This window comes from Oncorhynchus masou, chromosome 6, assembly GCF_036934945.1.
Source record: "Oncorhynchus masou masou isolate Uvic2021 chromosome 6, UVic_Omas_1.1, whole genome shotgun sequence".
NCBI classification, from domain to species: domain Eukaryota; kingdom Metazoa; phylum Chordata; class Actinopteri; order Salmoniformes; family Salmonidae; genus Oncorhynchus; species Oncorhynchus masou.
This window is the reverse complement of record NC_088217.1, coordinates 10,352,636-10,376,079: the sequence shown is the minus strand read 5'-3', so window position 1 is coordinate 10,376,079 and position 23,444 is coordinate 10,352,636. Positions and strand designations below refer to the sequence as shown.

Genomic DNA, 23,444 nt, shown 5'->3' with positions numbered 1-23,444 from the left:
CTCTCTATATCCACCACTCTGGCCCTAACACTGTCGCTCTATATATCCACCACTCTGACCCTAACACTGTCTCTCTATATATCCACCACTCTGGCCCTAACACTGTCTCTATATATCCACCACTCTGGCACTAACACTGTCTCTCTATATATCCACCACTCTGGCCCTAACACTGTCTCTATATATCCACCACTCTGGCCCTAACACTGTCTCTCTATATATCCACCACTCTGACCCTAACACTGTCTCTCTATATCCACCACTCTGGCCCTAACACTGTCTCTATATATATCCACCACTCTGACCCTAACACTGTCTCTATATATATCCACCACTCTGGCCCTAACACTGTCTCTATATATATCCACCACTCTGACCCTAACACTGTCTCTATATATATCCACCACTCTGGTCCTAACACTGTCTCTCTATATATCCACCACTCTGACCCTAATATTGTCTCTATATATATCCACCACTCTGGCCCTAACACTGTCTCTCTATATATCCACCACTCTGACCCTAACACTGTCTCTCTATATATCCACCACTCTGGCCCTAACATTGTCTCTATATATCCACCACTCTGACCCTAACACTGTCTCTATATATCCACCACTCTGGCCCTAACATTGTCTCTCTATATATCCACCACTCTGGCCCTAACATTGTCTCTCTATATATCCACCACTCTGACCCTAACACTGTCTCTATATATCCACCACTCTGGTCCTAACACTGTCTCTCTATATATCCACCACTCTGGCCCTAACACTGTCTCTCTATCTATTCACCACTCTGGCCCTAACACTGTCTCTCTATATCCACCACTCTGGCCCTAACACTGTCTCTATATATCCACCACTCTGGTCCTAACACTGTCTCTCTATCTATTCACCACTCTGACCCTAACACTGTCTCTATATATATCCACCACTCTGGCCCTAACACTGTCTCTATATATATCCACCACTCTGGCCCTAACACTGTCTCTATATATATCCACCACTCTGGCCCTAACACTGTCTCTATATATATCCACCACTCTGGCCCTAACACTGTCTCTATATATATCCACCACTCTGGCCCTAACACTGTCTCTATATATATCCACCACTCTGGCCCTAACACTGTCTCTCTATCTATTCACCACTCTGTCCCTAACACTGTCTCTATCTATTCACCACTCTGGCCCTAACACTGTCTCTATCTATTCACCACTCTGGCCCTAACACTGTCTCTCTATATCCACCACTCTGGCCCTAACACTGTCTCTCTATATATCCACCACTCTGGCCCTAACACTGTGTCTATATATCTACCACTCTGACCCTAACACTGTCTCTCTATATATCCACCACTCTGACCCTAACACTGTCTCTATATATCCACCACTCTGGTCCTAACACTGTCTCTCTATCTATTCACCACTCTGGCCCTAACACTGTCTCTCTATATCCACCACTCTGGCCCTAACACTGTCTCTATATATCCACCACTCTGGTCCTAACACTGTCTCTCTATCTATTCACCACTCTGACCCTAACACTGTCTCTATATATATCCACCACTCTGGCCCTAACACTGTCTCTATATATATCCACCACTCTGGCCCTAACACTGTCTCTATATATATCCACCACTCTGGCCCTAACACTGTCTCTCTATCTATTCACCACTCTGTCCCTAACACTGTCTCTATCTATTCACCACTCTGGCCCTAACACTGTCTCTATCTATTCACCACTCTGGCCCTAACACTGTCTCTCTATATCCACCACTCTGGCCCTAACACTGTCTCTCTATATATCCACCACTCTGGCCCTAACACTGTGTCTATATATCTACCACTCTGACCCTAACACTGTCTCTCTCTATATACACCACTCTGGCCCTAACACTGTCTCTCTATATATCCACCACTCTGGCCCTAACACTGTCTCTATATATATCCACCACTCTGGCCCTAACACTGTCTCTCTATCTATTCACCACTCTGTCCCTAACACTGTCTCTATCTATTCACCACTCTGGCCCTAACACTGTCTCTATATATCTACCACTCTGGCCCTAACACTGTCTCTCTCTATATCCACCACTCTGACCCTAACACTGTCTCTCTATATCCACCACTCTGGCCCTAACACTGTCTCTATATATCCACCACTCTGACCCTAACACTGTCTCTATATATCCACCACTCTGTCCCTAACACTGTCTCTATATATCCACCACTCTGGCCCTAACACTGTCTCTATATATCTACCACTCTGGTCCTAACACTGTCTCTATATATCCACCACTCTGACCCTAAAACTGTCTCTATATATCCACCACTCTGGCCCTAACACTGTCTCTATATATCCACAACTCTGACCCTAACACTGTCTCTATATATCCACCACTCTGACCCTAACACTGTCTCTATATATCCACCACTCTGTCCCTAACACTGTCTCTATATATCCACCACTCTGGCCCTAACACTGTCTCTATATATATCCACCACTCTGGCCCTAACACTGTCTCTATATATATCCACCACTCTGGCCCTAACACTGTCTCTATATATATCCACCACTCTGACCCTAACACTGTCTCTATATATCCACCACTCTGACCCTAACACTGTCTCTCTATATATCCACCACTCTGACCCTAACACTGTCTCACTCTCTATACACCACTCTGGCCCTAACACTGTCTCTATATATCCACCACTCTGACCCTAACACTGTCTCTCTATATATCCACCACTCTGACCCTAACACTGTCTCTCTCTATATCCACCACTCTGACCCTAACACTGTCTCTCTATATCCACCACTCTGGCCCTAACACTGTCTCTATATATCCACCACTCTGACCCTAACACTGTCTCTATATATCCACCACTCTGTCCCTAACACTGTCTCTATATATCCACCACTCTGGCCCTAACACTGTCTCTCTATATATCCACCACTCTGACCCTAACACTGTCTCTCTATATATCCACCACTCTGGCCCTAACATTGTCTCTATATAACCACCACTCTGGCCCTAACACTGTCTCTATATATCCACCACTCTGGCCCTAACACTGTCTCTCTATATATCCACCACTCTGACCCTTACACTGTCTCTCTATATCCACCACTCTGGCCCTAACACTGTCGCTCTATATATCCACCACTCTGACCCTAACACTGTCTCTCTATATATCCACCACTCTGGCCCTAACACTGTCTCTATATATCCACCACTCTGGCACTAACACTGTCTCTCTATATATCCACCACTCTGGCCCTAACACTGTCTCTATATATCCACCACTCTGGCCCTAACACTGTCTCTCTATATATCCACCACTCTGACCCTAACACTGTCTCTCTATATCCACCACTCTGGCCCTAACACTGTCTCTATATATATCCACCACTCTGACCCTAACACTGTCTCTATATATATCCACCACTCTGGCCCTAACACTGTCTCTATATATATCCACCACTCTGACCCTAACACTGTCTCTATATATATCCACCACTCTGGTCCTAACACTGTCTCTCTATATATCCACCACTCTGACCCTAATATTGTCTCTATATATATCCACCACTCTGGCCCTAACACTGTCTCTCTATATATCCACCACTCTGACCCTAACACTGTCTCTCTATATATCCACCACTCTGGCCCTAACATTGTCTCTATATATCCACCACTCTGACCCTAACACTGTCTCTATATATCCACCACTCTGGCCCTAACATTGTCTCTCTATATATCCACCACTCTGGCCCTAACATTGTCTCTCTATATATCCACCACTCTGACCCTAACACTGTCTCTATATATCCACCACTCTGGTCCTAACACTGTCTCTCTATATATCCACCACTCTGGCCCTAACACTGTCTCTCTATCTATTCACCACTCTGGCCCTAACACTGTCTCTCTATATCCACCACTCTGGCCCTAACACTGTCTCTATATATCCACCACTCTGGTCCTAACACTGTCTCTCTATCTATTCACCACTCTGACCCTAACACTGTCTCTATATATATCCACCACTCTGGCCCTAACACTGTCTCTATATATATCCACCACTCTGGCCCTAACACTGTCTCTATATATATCCACCACTCTGGCCCTAACACTGTCTCTATATATATCCACCACTCTGGCCCTAACACTGTCTCTATATATATCCACCACTCTGGCCCTAACACTGTCTCTATATATATCCACCACTCTGGCCCTAACACTGTCTCTCTATCTATTCACCACTCTGTCCCTAACACTGTCTCTATCTATTCACCACTCTGGCCCTAACACTGTCTCTATCTATTCACCACTCTGGCCCTAACACTGTCTCTCTATATCCACCACTCTGGCCCTAACACTGTCTCTCTATATATCCACCACTCTGGCCCTAACACTGTGTCTATATATCTACCACTCTGACCCTAACACTGTCTCTCTATATATCCACCACTCTGACCCTAACACTGTCTCTATATATCCACCACTCTGGTCCTAACACTGTCTCTCTATCTATTCACCACTCTGGCCCTAACACTGTCTCTCTATATCCACCACTCTGGCCCTAACACTGTCTCTATATATCCACCACTCTGGTCCTAACACTGTCTCTCTATCTATTCACCACTCTGACCCTAACACTGTCTCTATATATATCCACCACTCTGGCCCTAACACTGTCTCTATATATATCCACCACTCTGGCCCTAACACTGTCTCTATATATATCCACCACTCTGGCCCTAACACTGTCTCTCTATCTATTCACCACTCTGTCCCTAACACTGTCTCTATCTATTCACCACTCTGGCCCTAACACTGTCTCTATCTATTCACCACTCTGGCCCTAACACTGTCTCTCTATATCCACCACTCTGGCCCTAACACTGTCTCTCTATATATCCACCACTCTGGCCCTAACACTGTGTCTATATATCTACCACTCTGACCCTAACACTGTCTCTCTCTATATACACCACTCTGGCCCTAACACTGTCTCTCTATATATCCACCACTCTGGCCCTAACACTGTCTCTATATATATCCACCACTCTGGCCCTAACACTGTCTCTCTATCTATTCACCACTCTGTCCCTAACACTGTCTCTATCTATTCACCACTCTGGCCCTAACACTGTCTCTATATATCTACCACTCTGGCCCTAACACTGTCTCTCTCTATATCCACCACTCTGACCCTAACACTGTCTCTCTATATCCACCACTCTGGCCCTAACACTGTCTCTATATATCCACCACTCTGACCCTAACACTGTCTCTATATATCCACCACTCTGTCCCTAACACTGTCTCTATATATCCACCACTCTGGCCCTAACACTGTCTCTATATATCTACCACTCTGGTCCTAACACTGTCTCTATATATCCACCACTCTGACCCTAAAACTGTCTCTATATATCCACCACTCTGGCCCTAACACTGTCTCTATATATCCACAACTCTGACCCTAACACTGTCTCTATATATCCACCACTCTGACCCTAACACTGTCTCTATATATCCACCACTCTGTCCCTAACACTGTCTCTATATATCCACCACTCTGGCCCTAACACTGTCTCTATATATCCACAACTCTGACCCTAACACTGTCTCTATATATCCACCACTCTGACCCTAACACTGTCTCTCTATATATCCACCACTCTGACCCTAACACTGTCTCACTCTCTATACACCACTCTGGCCCTAACACTGTCTCTATATATCCACCACTCTGACCCTAACACTGTCTCTCTATATATCCACCACTCTGACCCTAACACTGTCTCTCTCTCTATACACCACTCTGGCCCTAACACTGTGTCTCTCTCTACACCACTCTGGCCCTAACACTGTCTCTATATATTCACCACTCTGGCCCTAACACTGTCTCTATATATCCACCACTCTGGCCCTAACACTGTGTCTCTCTCTACACCACTCTGGCCCTAACACTGTCTCTCTCTCTATACCACACTGACCTTAACACTGTCTCTCTTCTGTCTCTCTCCACAGGTTTGTGGGCAACAATAGGACACAACAAGACATAAGGGGAGAGTGTTTAAGCAGATGGAGGAACCAGTTATTTATTTGCAAGTAGTTACGAGGTATTACCTCAGAGTTTCTACATGCTATCAGGACAAGAACTGGTGATAGATTAATGGTTGTACTTCTTGCTAGGAAAATGACATGATTGCCAACCGATGCCTGAATAACAGGCCTGATAGCTGAGTAACAGGCCTGATAGCTGAGTAACAGGCCTGATAGCTGAGTAACAGGCCTGATGCCGGAATAACAAGGCTAATGCCTGAATAACAGGGCTGATGCCGGAATAACAAGGCTAATGCCTGAATAACAGGGCTGATGCCTGAATAACAGGGCTGATGCCAGAATAACAGGGCTGATGACAGAATAACAGGGCTGATGCCTGAATAACAGGGCTGATGCCTGAATAACAGGCCAGATGCCTGAATAACAGGCTAGATGCCAGAATAACAGGGCTGATGCCAGAATAACAGGGCTGATGCCTGAATAACAGGGCTGATGCCTGAATAACAGGCCAGATGCCTGAATAACAGGCTAGATGCCAGAATAACAGGGCTGATGCCAGAATAACAGGGCTGATGCCTGAATAACAGGCCAGATGCCTGAATAACAGGCCAGATGCCAGAATAACAGGGCTGATGCCTGAATAACAGGCCAGATGCCTGAATAACAGGCTAGATGCCAGAATAACAGGGCTGATGCCAGAATAACAGGGCTGATGCCTGAATAACAGGCCAGATGCCAGAATAACAGGGCTGATGCCTGAATAACAGGCCAGATGCCAGAATAACAGGGCTGATGCCTGAATAACAGGCCAGATGCCAGAATAACAGGGCTGATGCCAGAATAACAGGGCTGATGACAGAATAACAGGGCTGATGCCAGAATAACAGGGCTGATGACAGAATAACAGGGCTGATACCAGAATAACAGGGCTGATGTCAGAATAACAGGGCTGATACCAGAATAACAGGGCTGATGCCTGAATAACAGGCCAGATGCCTGAATAACAGGCTAGATGCCAGAATAACAGGGCTGATGCCAGAATAACAGGGCTGATGACAGAATAACAGGGCTGATGCCAGAAAAACAGGGCTGATGCCAGAATAACAGGGCTGATGCCAGAATAACAGGGCTGATGCCAGAATAACAGGACTGATGCCAGAATAACAGGGCTGATGCCAGAATAACAGGGCTGATGCCTGAATAACAGGCCAGATGCCAGAATAACACGGCTGATGCCAGAAAAACAGGGCTGATGCCAGAATAACAGGGCTGATGACAGAATAACAGGGCTGATGCCAGAATAACAGGCCAGATACCAGAATAACAGGGCTGATGCCTGAATAACAGGCCAGATGCCTGAATAACAGGCTAGATGCCAGAATAACAGGGCTGTTGCCTGAATAACAGGCCAGATGCCAGAATAACAGGGCTGATGCCAGAAAAACAGGGCTGATGCCAGAATAACAGGGCTGATGCCAGAATAACAGGGCTGATGCCAGAATAACAGGACTGATGCCAGAATAACAGGGCTGATGCCAGAATAACAGGGCTGATGCCTGAATAACAGGCCAGATGCCAGAATAACAGGGCTGATGCCAGAAAAACAGGCCAGATGCCAGAATAACAGGGCTAATGCCTGAATAACAGGGCTGATGCCTGAATAACAGGGCTGATGACAGAATAACAGGGCTGATGCCAGAATAACAGGCCAGATGCCAGAATAACAGGGCTGATGCCTGAATAACAGGCCAGATGCCAGAATAACAGGGCTGATGCCAGAAAAACAGGGCTGATGCCAGAATAACAGGGCTGATGCCAGAATAACAGGGCTGATGCCAGAATAACAGGACTGATGCCAGAATAACAGGGCTGATGCCAGAATAACAGGGCTGATGCCAGAATAACAGGACTGATGCCAGAATAACAGGGCTGATGCCAGAATAACAGGACTGATGCCAGAATAACAGGGCTGATGCCAGAATAACAGGACTGATGCCAGAATAACAGGGCTGATGCCAGAATAACAGGGCTGATGCCAGAATAACAGGACTGATGCCAGAATAACAGGGCTGATGCCAGAATAACAGGGCTGATGCCAGAATAACAGGACTGATGCCAGAATAACAGGGCTGATGCCAGAATAACAGGACTGATGCCAGAATAACAGGGCTGATACCAGAATAACAGGGCTGATGCCTGAATAACAGGGCTGATGCCTGAATAACAGGGCTAATGCCTGAATAACAGGGCTGATGCCTGAATAACAGGGCTGATGACAGAATAACAGGGCTGATGCCTGAATAACAGGCCAGATGCCAGAATAACAGGGCTGATGACAGAATAACAGGGCTGATGACAGAATAACAGGGCTGATGACAGAATAACAGGGCTGATGACAGAATAACAGGGCTGATGACAGAATAACAGGGCTGATGCCAGAATAACAGGGCTGATGCCTGAATAACAGGGCTGATGCCAGAATAACAGGGCTGATGCCAGAATAACAGGCCTTATGCCTGAGTAACAGCTTTCAAGTACTGTTAGTTCACTACTGCATCAAAATCGAATTTCCATGTCCATCAAACGGTAAAATTTAATTACTTGGGTCACTTTGCAGTATGTCGTTTGCCATTCATTTCACAAGCATCTGTTAGCTTATAAATTAACACAGCCTGAAGAGTCTGGCTATCAAGACACCTGTAAAATCCTTCTAGGCAGCAAGGCTAACCCAGCTGCTTCAAATGACACCTATTCCCTGTGTAGTGCACTAATTTTCTCTAAACAACACCATATTCCCTGTGTAGTGTACTACATTTCTCTAAAATAACACCCTATTTCCTGTGTGTGCACTAATTTTCTCTAAACAACACCCTATTCCATGTGTAGTGCCCTACATTTTCTCTAAACAACACCCTATTCCCTGTGTTGTGCACTAATTTTATCTAAAACAACACCCGATGTGGCTGCACTGTTGTCAACAGTAGTGCAATAGCACATTATACAGCCAATGAGATGTACCTTCTGTCTGCCAGTGTGATGACAGCTTCTGTCTGCCAGTGTGATGACAGCTTCTGTCTGCCAGTGTGATGACAGACTGTCTGCCAGTGTGATGACAACTTCTGTCTGCCAGTGTGATGACAGACAGTCTGCCAGTGTGATGACAGCTTCTGTCTGCCAGTGTGATGACAGCTTCTGTCTTCCAGTGTGATGGCAGACTGTCTACCAGTGTGATGACAGACTGTCTGCCAGTGTGATGACAGCTTCTGTCTGCCAGTGTGATGACAGACTGTCTGCCAGTGTGATGACAGCTTCTGTCTACCATTGTGATGACAGCTTATGTCTGCCAGTGTGATGACAGCTTATGTCTGCCAGTGTGATGACAGACTGTCTGCCAGTGTGACTACAGCTTCTGTCTGCCAGTGTGATGACAGTTTCTGTTTGCCAGTGTGATGACAGACTTTCTGCCAGTGTGATGACAGCTTCTGTCTGCCAGCGTGATGACAGACTGTCTGCCAGTGTGATGACAGCTTCTGTCTGCCAGCGTGATGACAGCTTCTGTCTGCCAGTGTGATGACAGCTTCTGTCTGCCAGTGTGATGACAGCTTCTGTCTTCCAGTGTGATGACAGACTGTCTACCAGTGTGATGACAGACTGTCTGCCAGTGTGATGACAGCTTCTGTCTGCCAGTGTGATGACAGACTGTCTGCCAGTGTGATGACAGCTTATGTCTGCCAGTGTGATGACAGACTGTCTGCCAGTGTGATGACAGCTTATGTCTGCCAGTGTGATGACAGACTGTCTGCCAGTGTGATGACAGACTGTCTGCCAGTGTGATGACAGACTGTCTGCCAGTGTGATGACAGCTTCTGTCTGCCAGTGTGACTACAGCTTCTGTCTGCCAGTGTGATGACAGACTGTCTGCCAGTGTGATGACAGCTTCTGTCTGCCCGTGTGATGACAGCTTCTGTCTGCCAGTGTGATGACAGACTGTCTGCCAGTGTGATGACAGCTTCTGTCTGCCCGTGTGATGACAGCTTCTGTCTGCCAGTGTGATGACAGGCTGTCTGCCAGTGTGATGACAGCTTATGTCTGCCAGTGTGACGAAAGCTTCTGTCTGCCAGTGTGATGACAGACTGTCTGCCAGTGTAATGACAGCTTCTGTCTGCCAGTGTGATGACAGCTTCTGTATCTTACTTTTCTATTCTCCCCATCTCCTCCACTCCTTCCTCACCCTGTCTTCCCATCTCACCCCCACTGGGAGAACATTACCCAGGGGAGAACATTACTCAGGGTAGAACATTACCCTGGGGAGAACATTACACAGGGAAGAACATCACCCAGGGTATAACATTACCCAGGGTATAACATTACTCAGGGTAGAACATTACTCAGAGTAGAACATCACCCAGGGTAGAACTTTACTCAGGGTAGAACTTTACCCAGGGTAGAACATTACCCAGGGTAGAACATCACCCAGGGTAGAACATCACCCAGGGTAGAACATTACCCAGGGTATAACATTACTCAGGGTAGAACATTACTCAAGGTAGAACATCACCCAGGGTAGAACATCACCCAGGGTAGAACATCACCCAGGGTAGAACTTTACTCAGAGTAGAACATTACCAGGGTAGAACATCACCCAGGGTAGAACATTACCAGGGTAGAACATCACCCAGGGTAGAACTTTACTCAGAGTAGAACATTACCTGGGTAGAACATCACCCAGGGTAGAACATTACCTAGGGTAGAACATTACCAGGGTAGAACATTACCAGGGTAGAACATCACCCAGGGTAGAACATCACCCAGGGTAGAACATCACCCAGGGTAGAACATTACCCAGGGTATAACATTACTCAGGGTAGAACATTACTCAAGGTAGAACATCACCCAGGGTAGAACATCACCCAGGGTAGAACATCACCCAGGGTAGAACTTTACTCAGAGTAGAACATTACCAGGGTAGAACATCACCCAGGGTAGAACATTACCAGGGTAGAACATCACCCAGGGTAGAACTTTACTCAGAGTAGAACATTACCTGGGTAGAACATCACCCAGGGTAGAACATTACCTAGGGTAGAACATTACCAGGGTAGAACATTACCAGGGTAGAACATCACCCAGGGTAGAACATCACCCAGGGTAGAACATTACCCAGGGTAGTGTAGCATGACTACTGCCTCTGCTCCTAACCTAACCACAATGTGCTACAGACCTGGTCTACCACGCTGGGAACACAGCTCCCGGACTACTTCTGACTAGCCCCTATGGATCCTGGTCCAGAGTAGTGTACTAAACAGTGAACTGAGTGCCATTTGGGATGCATGGCCCTGGAGGATTCACACAGACGATATGAGTTTTGCGAGGACCAAAGGGATTGATTGTGGTTAATATATGGAGAGTCAGTCCGACAAGATAATATTGAAATTAGGATATGATTAATAGTAAATTACATTTCAACATTTTCCCCACAGCTACTTCCACTTGAACTAACATGTCACACATGGTCTGGGTCACTGCGTTACAATGTCAGTTGATATACAATCTTACAAACTGGGTGGTTCGAGCCCTGAATGCTGATTGGCTGACAGCCATGCTAAAAATACATATTTTGTTATACCCGTGGTATACACTCTTACCAAGATTGTCTTTGGAATCATTTTGTTTAGAATAACCACAAGTACAATGCAATAAACAACCCTGTCAGTGTGAAAAATGTTGTAGGTACAGTGAGGCATGAATGTATCCAAGATTCCTCCACCATTGTCTAAAACCGAAGAGAAGAGTAGAGAGACACAAGGAGATTTACTACTATATTTCACATGTAACACACCACAACAGCAGGGCTTACCAACATGTAACACACCACAACAACAGGGCTTACCAACATGTAACACACCACAACGACAGGGCTTACCAACATGTAACACACCACAACGACAGGGGTTACCAACGTGTAACACACCACAAAGACAGAGCTTACCAACATGTAACACACCACAACGACAGGGCTTACCAACATGTAACACACCACAACGACAGGGCTTACCAACATGTAACACACCACAACGACAGGGGTTACCAACGTGTAACACACCACAAAGACAGAGCTTACCAACATGTAACACACCACAATGACAGGGCTTACGAACATGGAACACCACAACGACAGAGCTTACCAACATGTAACACACCACAACGACAGGGCTTGCCAACATGTAACACACCACAACGAAAGGGCTTACCCACATTTAACAAACACCACAATGACAGGGCTTTCCTAGGGCTTACCTAATTGTAACAAACACAACAATGACAGGGCTTACCAAAGCTGTTTTTCACATCCCTCCTTAGACCACACAGCATGGCTACAGAACAGTGCCTGGAGTGTTCTCAGAGCAACCAAAGAAAAATCAAAGAATCAGACACTGGTTGAGGTGTATCTAGCAGAGTCCAGGTGGCTACAATATGTTTTCAGAGCCTCCAGTTGTATCGAGCAGAGTTTAGAGTACAGATCGCGCAACACAGTCTAAGTCAGTGTGAAGTTCCAGACACCCACTCCCTCCCGTCTTGTGCTCCCTCTCCCTCCCTCACTCTCGCGATCTCTCTTGTCTCTCTCTCCCTCTCTCCCTCCTCTCTCTCGTCTCTCTCCCTCCCTGTCCCTCTCTCTCGTCTCCCTCCTCTCTCTCTCTACCTGTCTCTCTTACTCTCTCTCTCTCTCTCTCTCTCTCTCTCGTCTCTCTCCCTCCCTGTCCCTCTCTCTCGTCTCCCTCCCACCCTCCCTGTCTGCCTCTCTCAATTCAATTCAGGGGGCTTTTCTGTTTCTCACCCTCTCCAGCCGTACCATTCACCAGGAAGTAGTCCTGCTTCTATGGCTGCACCTCATCATCCCTTATCTTCTCCTCCCATGGACTAGAGGAGATTTATTCTCTCACTCCATGTGACGCACAAGTCTCTCTCTGTCTCTCTCTCTCTCTCTCTCTCTCTCTCTCTCTCTCTCTCTCTCTCTCAACAACAGCTGAAGTAGCTCCTTCACACTCACACCCTGGTTGATTTCAAGCAGATAGGTTTCAAGAAATGCTCCACTGCCTCTGCCTCTGCCACAGAAGGGTTTCCAATGAGCACCACCATGTCTTCAAGTGTCCTCATGAGACAGGTTCTCTCTCTCTCGCTCTCTCACTCTCTCTCTCTCTCTCTCTCTCTCTCTCTCTCTCTCTCTCTCTTTAAGAGGCTCCTTTGTCCTCCACTCGTAACCTGTATTAATGGGACACCAGAAACAAAATTGTAGACCTGCACCAGGCTGGGAAGACTGAATCTGCAAAAGGTAAGCAGATTGGTTTGAAGAAATCAACTGTGGGAGCAATTATTAGGAAATGGAAGACATACAAGACCACTGATAATCTCTCTCGATCTGGGGCTCTCACCCCGTGGGGTCAAAATGATCACAAGAACGGTGAGCAAAAATCCCAGAACCAAACGGGGGGACCTAGAGAATGACCTGCAGAGAGCTGGGACCAAAGTAACAAAGCCTACAATCAGTAACACATTACGCCGCCAGGGACTCATATCCTGCAGTGCCAGACGTGTTCCCCTGCTTAAGCCAGTACATGTCCAGGCCCGTCTGAAGTTTGCTAGAGAGCATTTGGATGATCCAGAAGAAGATTGGGAGAATGTCATATGGTCAGATGAAACCAAAATATAACTTTTTGGTAAAAACTCAACTCGTTGTGTTTGGAGGACAAAGAATGCTGAGTTGCATCCAAATAACACCATACCTACTGTGAAGCATGGGGGTGGAAACATCATGCTTTGGAGCTGTTTTTCTGCAAAGGGACCAGGACGACTGATCCGTGTAAAGGAAAGAATGAATGGGGCCATGTATCGTGAGATTTTGAGTGAAAACCTCCTTCAATCAGCAAGGGCATTGAAGATGAAACGTGGCTGGGTCTTTCAGCATGATAATGATCCCAAACACACTGCCCGGGAAACGAAGGAGTGGCTTCGTAAGAAGCATTTGAAGCTCCTGGAGTGGCCTAGCCAGTCTTCAGATCTCAACCCCATAAAAAACTTTGGAGGGAGTTGAAAGTCTGTGTTCCCGAGCACCAGCCCCAAAACATCACTGCTCTAGAGGAGATCTGCATGGAGGAATGGGCCAAAATACCAGCAACAGTGTGTGAAAACCTTGTGAAGACTTACAGAAAACGTTTGACCTCTGTCATTGCCAACAAAGGGTATATACAGTGCCTTGCGAAAGTATTCGGCCCCCTTGAACTTTGCGGCCTTTTGCCACATTTCAGGCTTCAAACATAAAGATATAAAACTGTATTTTTTTGTGAAGAATCAACAACAAGTGGGACACAATCATGAAGTGGAACGACATTTATTGGATATTTCAAAATTTTAACAAATCAAAAACTGAAAAATTGGGCGTGTAAAATTATTCAGCCCCTTTACTTTCAGTGCAGCAAACTCTCTCCAGAAGTTCAGTGAGGATCTCTGAATGATCCAATGTTGACCTAAATGACTAATGATGATAAATACAATCCACCTGTGTGTAATCAAGTCTCCGTATAAATGCACCTGCACTGTGATAGTCTCAGAGGTCCGTTAAAAGTGCAGAGAGCATCATGAAGAACAAGGAACACACCAGGCAGGTCCGAGATACTGTTGTGAAGAAGTTTAAAGCCGGATTTGGATACAAAAAGATTTCCCAAGCTTTAAACATCCCAAGGAGCACTGTGCAAGCGATAATATTGAAATGGAAGGAGTATCAGACCACTGCAAATCTACCAAGACCTGGCCGTCCCTCTAAACGTTCAGCTCATACAAGGAGAAGACTGATCAGAGATGCAGCCAAGGCCCATGATCACTCTGGATGAACTGCAGAGATCTACAGCTGAGGTGGGAGACTCTGTCCATAGGACAACAATCAGTCGTATATTGTACAAATCTGGCCTTTATGGAAGAGTGGCAAGAAGAAAGCCATTTCTTAAAGATATCCATAAAAAGTGTTGTTTAAAGTTTGCCACAACCCACCTGGGAGACACACCAAACATGTGGAAGAAGGTGCTCTGGTCAGATGAAACCAAAATATTGAACTTTTTGGCAACAATGCAAAACGTTATGTTTGGCGTAAAAGCAACACAGCTCATCACCCTGAACACACCATACCCACTGTCAAACATGGTGGTGGCAGCATCATGGTTTGGGCCTGCTTTTCTTCAGCAGGGACAGGGAAGATGGTTAAAATTGATGGGAAGATGGATGGAGCCAAATACAGGACCATTCTGGAAGAAAACCTGATGGAGTCTGCAAAAGACCTGAGACTGGGACGGAGATTTGTCTTCCAACAAGACAATGATCCAAAACATAAAGCAAAATCTACAATGGAATGGTTCAAAAATAAACATATCCAGGTGTTAGAATGACCAAGTCAAAGTCCAGACCTGAATCCAATCGAGAATCTGTGGAAAGAACTGAAAACTGCTGTTCACAAATGCTCTCCATCCAACCTCACTGAGCTCGAGCTGTTTTGCAAGGAGGAATGGGAAAAAATTTCAGTTTCTCGATGTGCAAAACTGATAGAGACATACCCTAAGAGACTTACAGCTGTAATTGCAGCAAAAGGTGGCGCTACAAAGTATTAACTTAAGGGGGCTGAATAATTTTGCAAGCCCAATTTTTCAGTTTTTGATTTGTTAAAAAAGTTTGAAATATCCAATAAATGTCATTCCACTTCATGATTGTGTCCCACTTGTTGTTGATTCTTCACAAATAATACAGTTTTATATCTTTATGTTTGAAGCCTGAAATGTGGCAAAAGGTTGCAAAGTTCAAGGGGGCCGAATACTTTCGCAAGGCACTGTAACAAAGTATTGAGACACTTTTGTTATTTACCAAATACTTATTTTCCACCATAATTTGCAAATAAATTCATTAAAAATCCTACAATGTGATTTTCTTTCACATTTTGTCTGTCATAGTTGAAGTGTACCTATGATGAAAATTACAGACCTCTCTCATATTTTTAAGTGGGAGAACTTGCACAATTGGTGGCTGACTAAATACTTTTTTGCCCCACTGTATATATTCTGGTATACTGGTATATATTCTGGTATACTGGTATATATTCTGGTATATTGGGATATATTCTGGTATACTGGTATATATTATGGTATACTGGTATATATTCTGGTATATTGGTATATATTCTAGTATACTGGTATATATTCTAGTATACTGGTATATAGTATGGTATACTGGTATATATTCTGGTATATTGGTATATATTCTGGTATATTGAGATATATTCTGGTATACTGGTATACATTCTGGTATATTGGTATATATTCTGCTATACTGGTATATATTCTGGTATAATGGTATATATTCTGCTATACTGGTATATATTCTGGTATAATGGTATATTTTCTGGTATACTGGTATACATTGTGGTATATATTCTGGTATACTGGTATATATTCTAGTATACTGGTATACATTGTGGTATATATTCTGGTATACTGGTATATAGGTATATATTCTGGTATACTGGTATATATTCTGGTATATTGAGATATATTCTGGTATACTGGTATATATTCTGGTATATAGGTATATATTCTGGTATATTGAGATATATTCTGGTATACTGGAATACATTCTGGTATATTGGTATATATTCTGGTATACTGGTATATATTCTGGTATATTGAGATATATTCTGGTATACTGGTATACATTCTAGTATATTGGTATATATTCTGCTATACTGGTATATATTCTGGTATAATGGTATATTTTCTGGTATACTGGTATACATTGTGGTATATATTCTGGTATTCTGGTATATAGGTATATATTCTGGTATACTGGTATATATTCTGGTATATTGAGATATATTCTGGTATACTGGTATATATTCTGGTATATAGGTATATATTCTGGTATATTGAGATATATTCTGGTATACTGGAATACATTCTGGTATATTGGTATATATTCTGGTATACTGGTATATATTCTGGTATATTGGTATATTTTCTGGTATACTGGTATACATTGTGGTATATATTCTGGTATACTGCTATATATTCTGGTAGAGTGGTATATATTCTGGTATATTGTTACATATTCTGGTAGATTGGGATATCTTCTGGTATACTGGTATATATTCTGGTATATTGGTATGTATTCTAGTATATTGGTATATATTCTAGTATATTGGTATATATTCTGGTATACTGGTATATATTTTGGTATACTGGTATATATTCTGGTATACTGGTATATATTCTGGGATGTACTGGTATACATTATGGTATATTGACTAATTTGTTAAGAATTGTTGATGAGTAATTGAAACTGAATGACCAGTTAGAACAGTATGAGTCAGACCTGTAGAAGGCTGGACTAGTTAGAACAGGATGAGTCAGACCTGTAGATGGCTGGACGAGTTAGAATAGGATGAGTTCAGACCTGTAGAAGGCTGGACGAGTTAGAACAGGATGAGTCAGACCTGTAGAAGGCTGGACCAGTTAGAACAGGATGAGTCAGACCTGTAGATGGCTGGACTAGTTAGAACAGGATGAGTCAGACCTGTAGAAGGCTGGATCAGTTAGACTTGTAGAAGGCTGGACTAGTTAGAACAGGACGAGTCAGACCTGTAGATGGCTGGACTAGTTAGAACAGGATGAGTCAGACCTGTAGATGGCTGGACTAGTTAGAATAGGATGAGTTCAGACCTGTAGAAGGCTGGACTAGTTAGAACAGGATGAGTCAGACCTGTAGATGGCTGGACTAGTTAGAACAGGATGAGTCAGACCTGTAGAAGGCTGGACGAGTTAGAACAGGATGAGTCAGACCTGTAGAAGGCTGGACGAGTTAGAACAGGATGAGTCAGACCTGTAGATGGCTGGACCAGTTAGAACAGTATGAGTCAGACCTGTAGAAGGCTGGACTAGTTAGAACAGGATGAGTCAGACCTGTAGATGGCTGGACCAGTTAGAACAGTATGAGTCAGACCTGTAGAAGGCTGGACTAGTTAGAACAGGATGAGTCAGACTTGTAGAAGGCTGGACGAGTTAGAATAGGATGAGTCAGACCTGTAGATGGCTGGACCAGTTAGAACAGTATGAGTCAGACCTGTAGAAGGCTGGACTAGTTAGAACAGGATGAGTCAGACCTGTAGATGGCTGGACCAGTTAGAACAGTATGAGTCAGACCTGTAGAAGGCTGGACTAGTTAGAACAGGATGAGTCAGACTTGTAGAAGGCTGGACGAGTTAGAATAGGATGAGTCAGACCTGTAGATGGCTGGACCAGTTAGAACAGTATGAGTCAGACCTGTAGAAGGCTGGACTAGTTAGAACAGGATGAGTCAGACCTGTAGATGGCTGGACCAGTTAGAACAGTATGAGTCAGACCTGTAGAAGGCTGGACTAGTTAGAACAGGATGAGTCAGACCTGTAGATGGCTGGACTAGTTAGAACAGGATGAGTCAGACCTGTAGATGGCTGGACGAGTTAGAATAGGATGAGTTCAGACCTGTAGATGGCTGGACGAGTTAGAACAGGACGAGTCAGACCTGTAGATGGCTGGACGAGTTAGAACAGGATGAGTCAGACCTGTAGATGGCTGGACGAGTTAGAACAGGATGAGTCAGACCTGTAGATGGCTGGACCAGTTAGAACAGGATGAGTCAGACCTGTAGAAGGCTGGACCAGTTAGAATAGGATGAGTCAGACCTGTAGAAGGCTGGACGAGTTAGAACAGTATGAGTCAGACCTGTAGAAGGCTGGACTAGTTAGAACAGGATGAGTCAGACCTGTAGAAGGCTGGACCAGTTAGAACAGGATGAGTCAGACCTGTAGAAGGCTGGACCAGTTAGAATAGGATGAGTCAGACCTGTAGAAGGCTGGACCAGTTAGAACAGTATGAGTCAGACCTGTAGAAGGCTGGACGAGTTAGAACAGGATGAGTCAGACCTGTAGAAGGCTGGACGAGTTAGAACAGTATGAGTCAGACCTGTAGAAGGCTGGACGAGTTAGAACAGGATGAGTCAGACCTGTAGATGGCTGGACCAGTTAGAACAGGATGAGTCAGACCTGTAGAAGGCTGGACCAGTTAGAATAGGATGAGTCAGACCTGTAGAAGGCTGGACGAGTTAGAACAGTATGAGTCAGACCTGTAGAAGGCTGGACTAGTTAGAACAGGATGAGTCAGACCTGTAGAAGGCTGGACCAGTTAGAACAGTATGAGTCAGACCTGTAGAAGGCTGGACGAGTTAGAACAGGACGAGTCAGACCTGTAGAAGGCACTGTAAAGCATTTTCCTTACCAAGCGGTGATGCAGCCAGTCAAGATGCTCTCAATGGTGCCGCTGTGGAACTTTTTTGCACCCATTTGAGGGCCCAAATCTTTTCAGCCTCCTGAGGCGGGTTAACTCTATTACAGTACATTGATGGTGACGCCATAATGACGTCATTGGAACCAGTTTTGCCCCCTGGGGAGTTTGCTTTCCTTCCTTCACATACCTAAAAAGATGATTCATTGGGTAACTTATGTCTCTTTACTAAGGAGTCTATTAAAACCTAAAACAGGGACACGGGGTAAATAGTGATTATCTGAACGATTCAATAGGTTACCGTTGTAGATTGCACCCTAAGTGACATTCCCATCAGCATTGAAATGGAAAGAACCCGCTTGTTATGAGACAGAATAAAATGGCGTCATTGTAACTAGGTCATAGAGACAGCCCTTCTTTGAGTGGTTTCTTCTCATTTTCCTCATCTTATAGCCTTTCATCCTTCTTTGAGTGTGTGTGTGTGTGTGTGTGTGTGTGTGTGTGTGTGTGTGTGTGTGTGTGTGTGTGTGTGTGTGTGTGTGTGTGTGTGTGTGTGTGTGTGTGTGTGTGTGTGTGTGTGTGTCGGGCATCCTATACTTTAGTATCTCGCCACGACAACAGCCATGAAAAGTGACTGGTGTAAGAAGTGTTCTTTTCCTCTATGGTGCTTGGTGAGTCTCTGGAGAGATTCTAATGAGTGACTCATCCTGATGGTTATAAAGTGATGATGATGATGGCCTCAGAGGAACACTGCCCACACACATCAACATTCAGGGTCCAATTCATTAGTGAACACGTAGCAAAAACTTGTTTCACATTAAAACAAACAGAGGACAAATTTTCTTCTATTTTGTGTCTCACAAACTGGGGAGGCAGGTAGCATAGTGGTTAGAGCGTTGGGCCAGTCGGCAGGTAGCCTAGTGGTTAGAGCGTTGGGCCAGTAACCCAAAGGTTACTGGATTGAATCCCTGAGCTGACAAGGTCAAAATCTGTTGTTCTACCCCTTGACAAGGCAATTAACCCAATGTCCCCCGGTAGGCTGTCATTCCTCTATATCACAACGTCTCGTTGTTATTGTTGTTATTAACTGCCCAGTTAGGTTAAAACATATGACCCAGTTAGCTTATGAGGCTAGAGCCAGTAGGCCAATAGGCTTCCCTGACCATGTGACCTGACCCTTAACTTCAGAACACTGGATTTGGAAAGTACCCCTCACAATCGATCTTATCTTTAACTTCTGCATCTTTCTGTGTGGAGAGATTATGGAGTGACAAAATGTGGAAGAGCATCATCCTACTAGCAAATGAATAAGGGGCTAAGAAATCCATTTAAAATACAACCAAGTAATGAATGACTGAATGGCTTCCAGACCATGATTGGCACCATGGAGTTCAATACATTCAACAGCTACTATAAAGCTATAAGGGATAAAATCGACTTCATTAAACGTCAAGGCAAGTCATTAAAAAAAGCTAAACAAATCCTTCAACATAGTATTGTTCTGGTTCACTCTCCCTGGTGTTTGTTCACACACTGCACACACACACACATAATGCACACTAGAAAAATAAATAATGCACACACACACACACACACACACACACACACACACACACACACACACACACACACACACACACACACACACACACACACACACACACACACACACACACACACACACACACACACAAATAATGCACACACAGTTCTCCTTTAACTAAGTGTCTTGCTACGAGACGTTGTGATATAGAGGAATAGCCATTAGAGAATCAGCAGGTTTCCCATAAGCTTCCACAATCACAGGAAGGCTGCTGCACTTGAAATGCAAATTGCTGTCCTCTAAAAAGCTGTTCTCTCTCTCTCTCTCTCTCTCTCTCTCTCTCTCTCTCTCTCTCTCTCTCTCTCTCTCTCTCTCTCAATTCAATTCAAAGGGCATTATTGGCATGGGAAACATATGTGAACATTGCTAAAGCAAGTGAAATAGACAATAAACAAAAGTGAAATAAACAATTTAAAATGAACAATAAACATTACAATCACAAAAGTTCCAAAGGAATATAGGCACATCAAAAAAGCAATTCTCTCTCTCTCTCTATCTCACACTCCCACTCTCTCTCTATCTCTCACACACTCCCACTCTCTCTCTATCTCACACACACTCCCACTCTCTCTCTCTATCTCACACACACTCCCACTCTATCTCTCTCTCACACACACTCCCACTCTCTCTCTCTCTCTCTCTCTCTCTCTATCTCTCTCACACACACCCCCCCCCCTCTCTCTCTCTCTCTCTCTCTCACACACACCCCCCTCTCTCTCTCTCTCTCTATCTCTCTCTCACACACTCCCACTCTCTCTCTATCTCACACACACTCCCACTCTCTCTCTATCTCACACACACTCCCACTCTCTCTCTATCTCACACACACTCCCACTCTCTCTCTATCTCACACACACTCCCACTCTCTCTCTCTCTATCTCACACACACTCCCACTCTCTCTCTCTCTATCTCACACACACTCCCACTCTCTCTCTATCTCACACACACTCCCACTCTCTCTCTATCTCACACACACTCCCACTCTCTCTCTCCCAATCCCCCTCGCCTCTCTCTCCCACTCCCCCCCTCTCTCTCTCTATCTCACACACACTCCCACTCTCTCTCTCCCAAATACCCTCTCTCTCTCTCCCACTCCCCCCCTCTCTCTCTATCTCACACACACTCCCACTCTCTCTCTCCCAATCCCCCTCGCCTCTCTCTCCCAAATACCCTCTCTGCCTCTCTCTCATCCCCTCTCTCTCCCAATCCCCCCCTCTCTCTCTCTCCCAATCCCCCCTCTCTCTCTCCCACTCCCCCCCCTCTCTCTCTCTCTCTCCCCCTCTCCCTCTCTCTCTCCCACTTCCCCTCTCTCTCCCACTCCCCCTCTCTCTCTCTCTCTCTCCCCCCTCCCTCTCTCTCTCCCACTTCCCCTCTCTCTCATCCCCTCTCTCTCCCACTCCCCTCCCTCTCTCTCCTCTCTCCCTCTGCCCCCCCCCCACTCTCTCATTCCTCCAAAATGAGGGGTTCTGCATGGAGCATGGTGTACATCTTTCATTCTCTCTCTCCTCTACACAAAGCCTTGACATAATGGGGCCACATAACAGCATAACAGCATAATGGGGCCACATAACAGCATCATTTGTAGTTTGTTTTGCTTAGTTGCCCTTGTTTTATCATTTTGGAGACAGTAGTAAACAGTGGTCTTATCGGCTGTGTACCATACAACAGGTCAAAGACTTCTGAAAGGCGGGAGAGGAGACAGGATGAGGTGTAACTGATGTAGGATCTTAATTTGATCACCCTGTTGCAGGACAACTTAAAGAGCCTTCGAAAGTCTAAAGTTTATCATTTGTAGTAGTTGAAAAATGTATCAACCGCTACAAAAAAAAGGTTGTCCATTAATTATAATCCACATAACAATTGACATTTCCTGTTGCTGCAGGATTATTTTCCTGCTGTGTGAAACTGGCTCAAATTAAGATTTGACAACTGTAGACTTATTGAGGTTACTAGGTACTATTTGTCTACCTGTCTGTCGAGTAGTCTATTCTATTCGTCATATTGAACAGTAGTATAGATCAAAGCTCATCGCAAATCCCAATACAACAGGTCAAAACTAAATCAAATCCAATTTTATTGGTCAAATACACATATTTAGCAGGTGTTATTGCGGGTGTAGCGAAATGCTTGTGTTCCTAGCTCCAACAGTGCCGTAATATCTAACAATCTAACAGTCTCCTGAGGGGGAAAAGGTGTTGTCGTACCCTCTTCACGACTGTCTTCACAACCCTCTTCACGACTGTCTTCACAACCCTCTTGCAACGCCAAGCGTCGTGGGTTCGATTCCCACTGGGGCCACCCATATGCAAAAGTAGTGGCTCCAGCCGACTTGTAAGTCGCTTTGGACAAAAGCGTCTGCTAAATGGGATATACGACTGTCTTCACAACCCTCTTCACGACTGTC

At 44.9% G+C, this 23,444-nt stretch overlaps 1 protein-coding gene across 1 annotated transcript in view; it reads right to left on the bottom strand.

The window, feature by feature from the left end:
- grip2b (glutamate receptor interacting protein 2b) overlaps positions 1-12,574 on the bottom strand; it is a 217,007-nt gene extending 204,433 nt beyond the window's left edge. The window contains exon 1 of the mRNA XM_064967506.1: positions 12,420-12,574. Coding sequence (XP_064823578.1) covers positions 12,420-12,459 — 40 coding nt within the window. The 5' untranslated portion in view covers positions 12,460-12,574. The remainder of the gene's footprint in view (positions 1-12,419) is intronic.
- Positions 12,575-23,444: the final 10,870 nt, after the last annotated feature.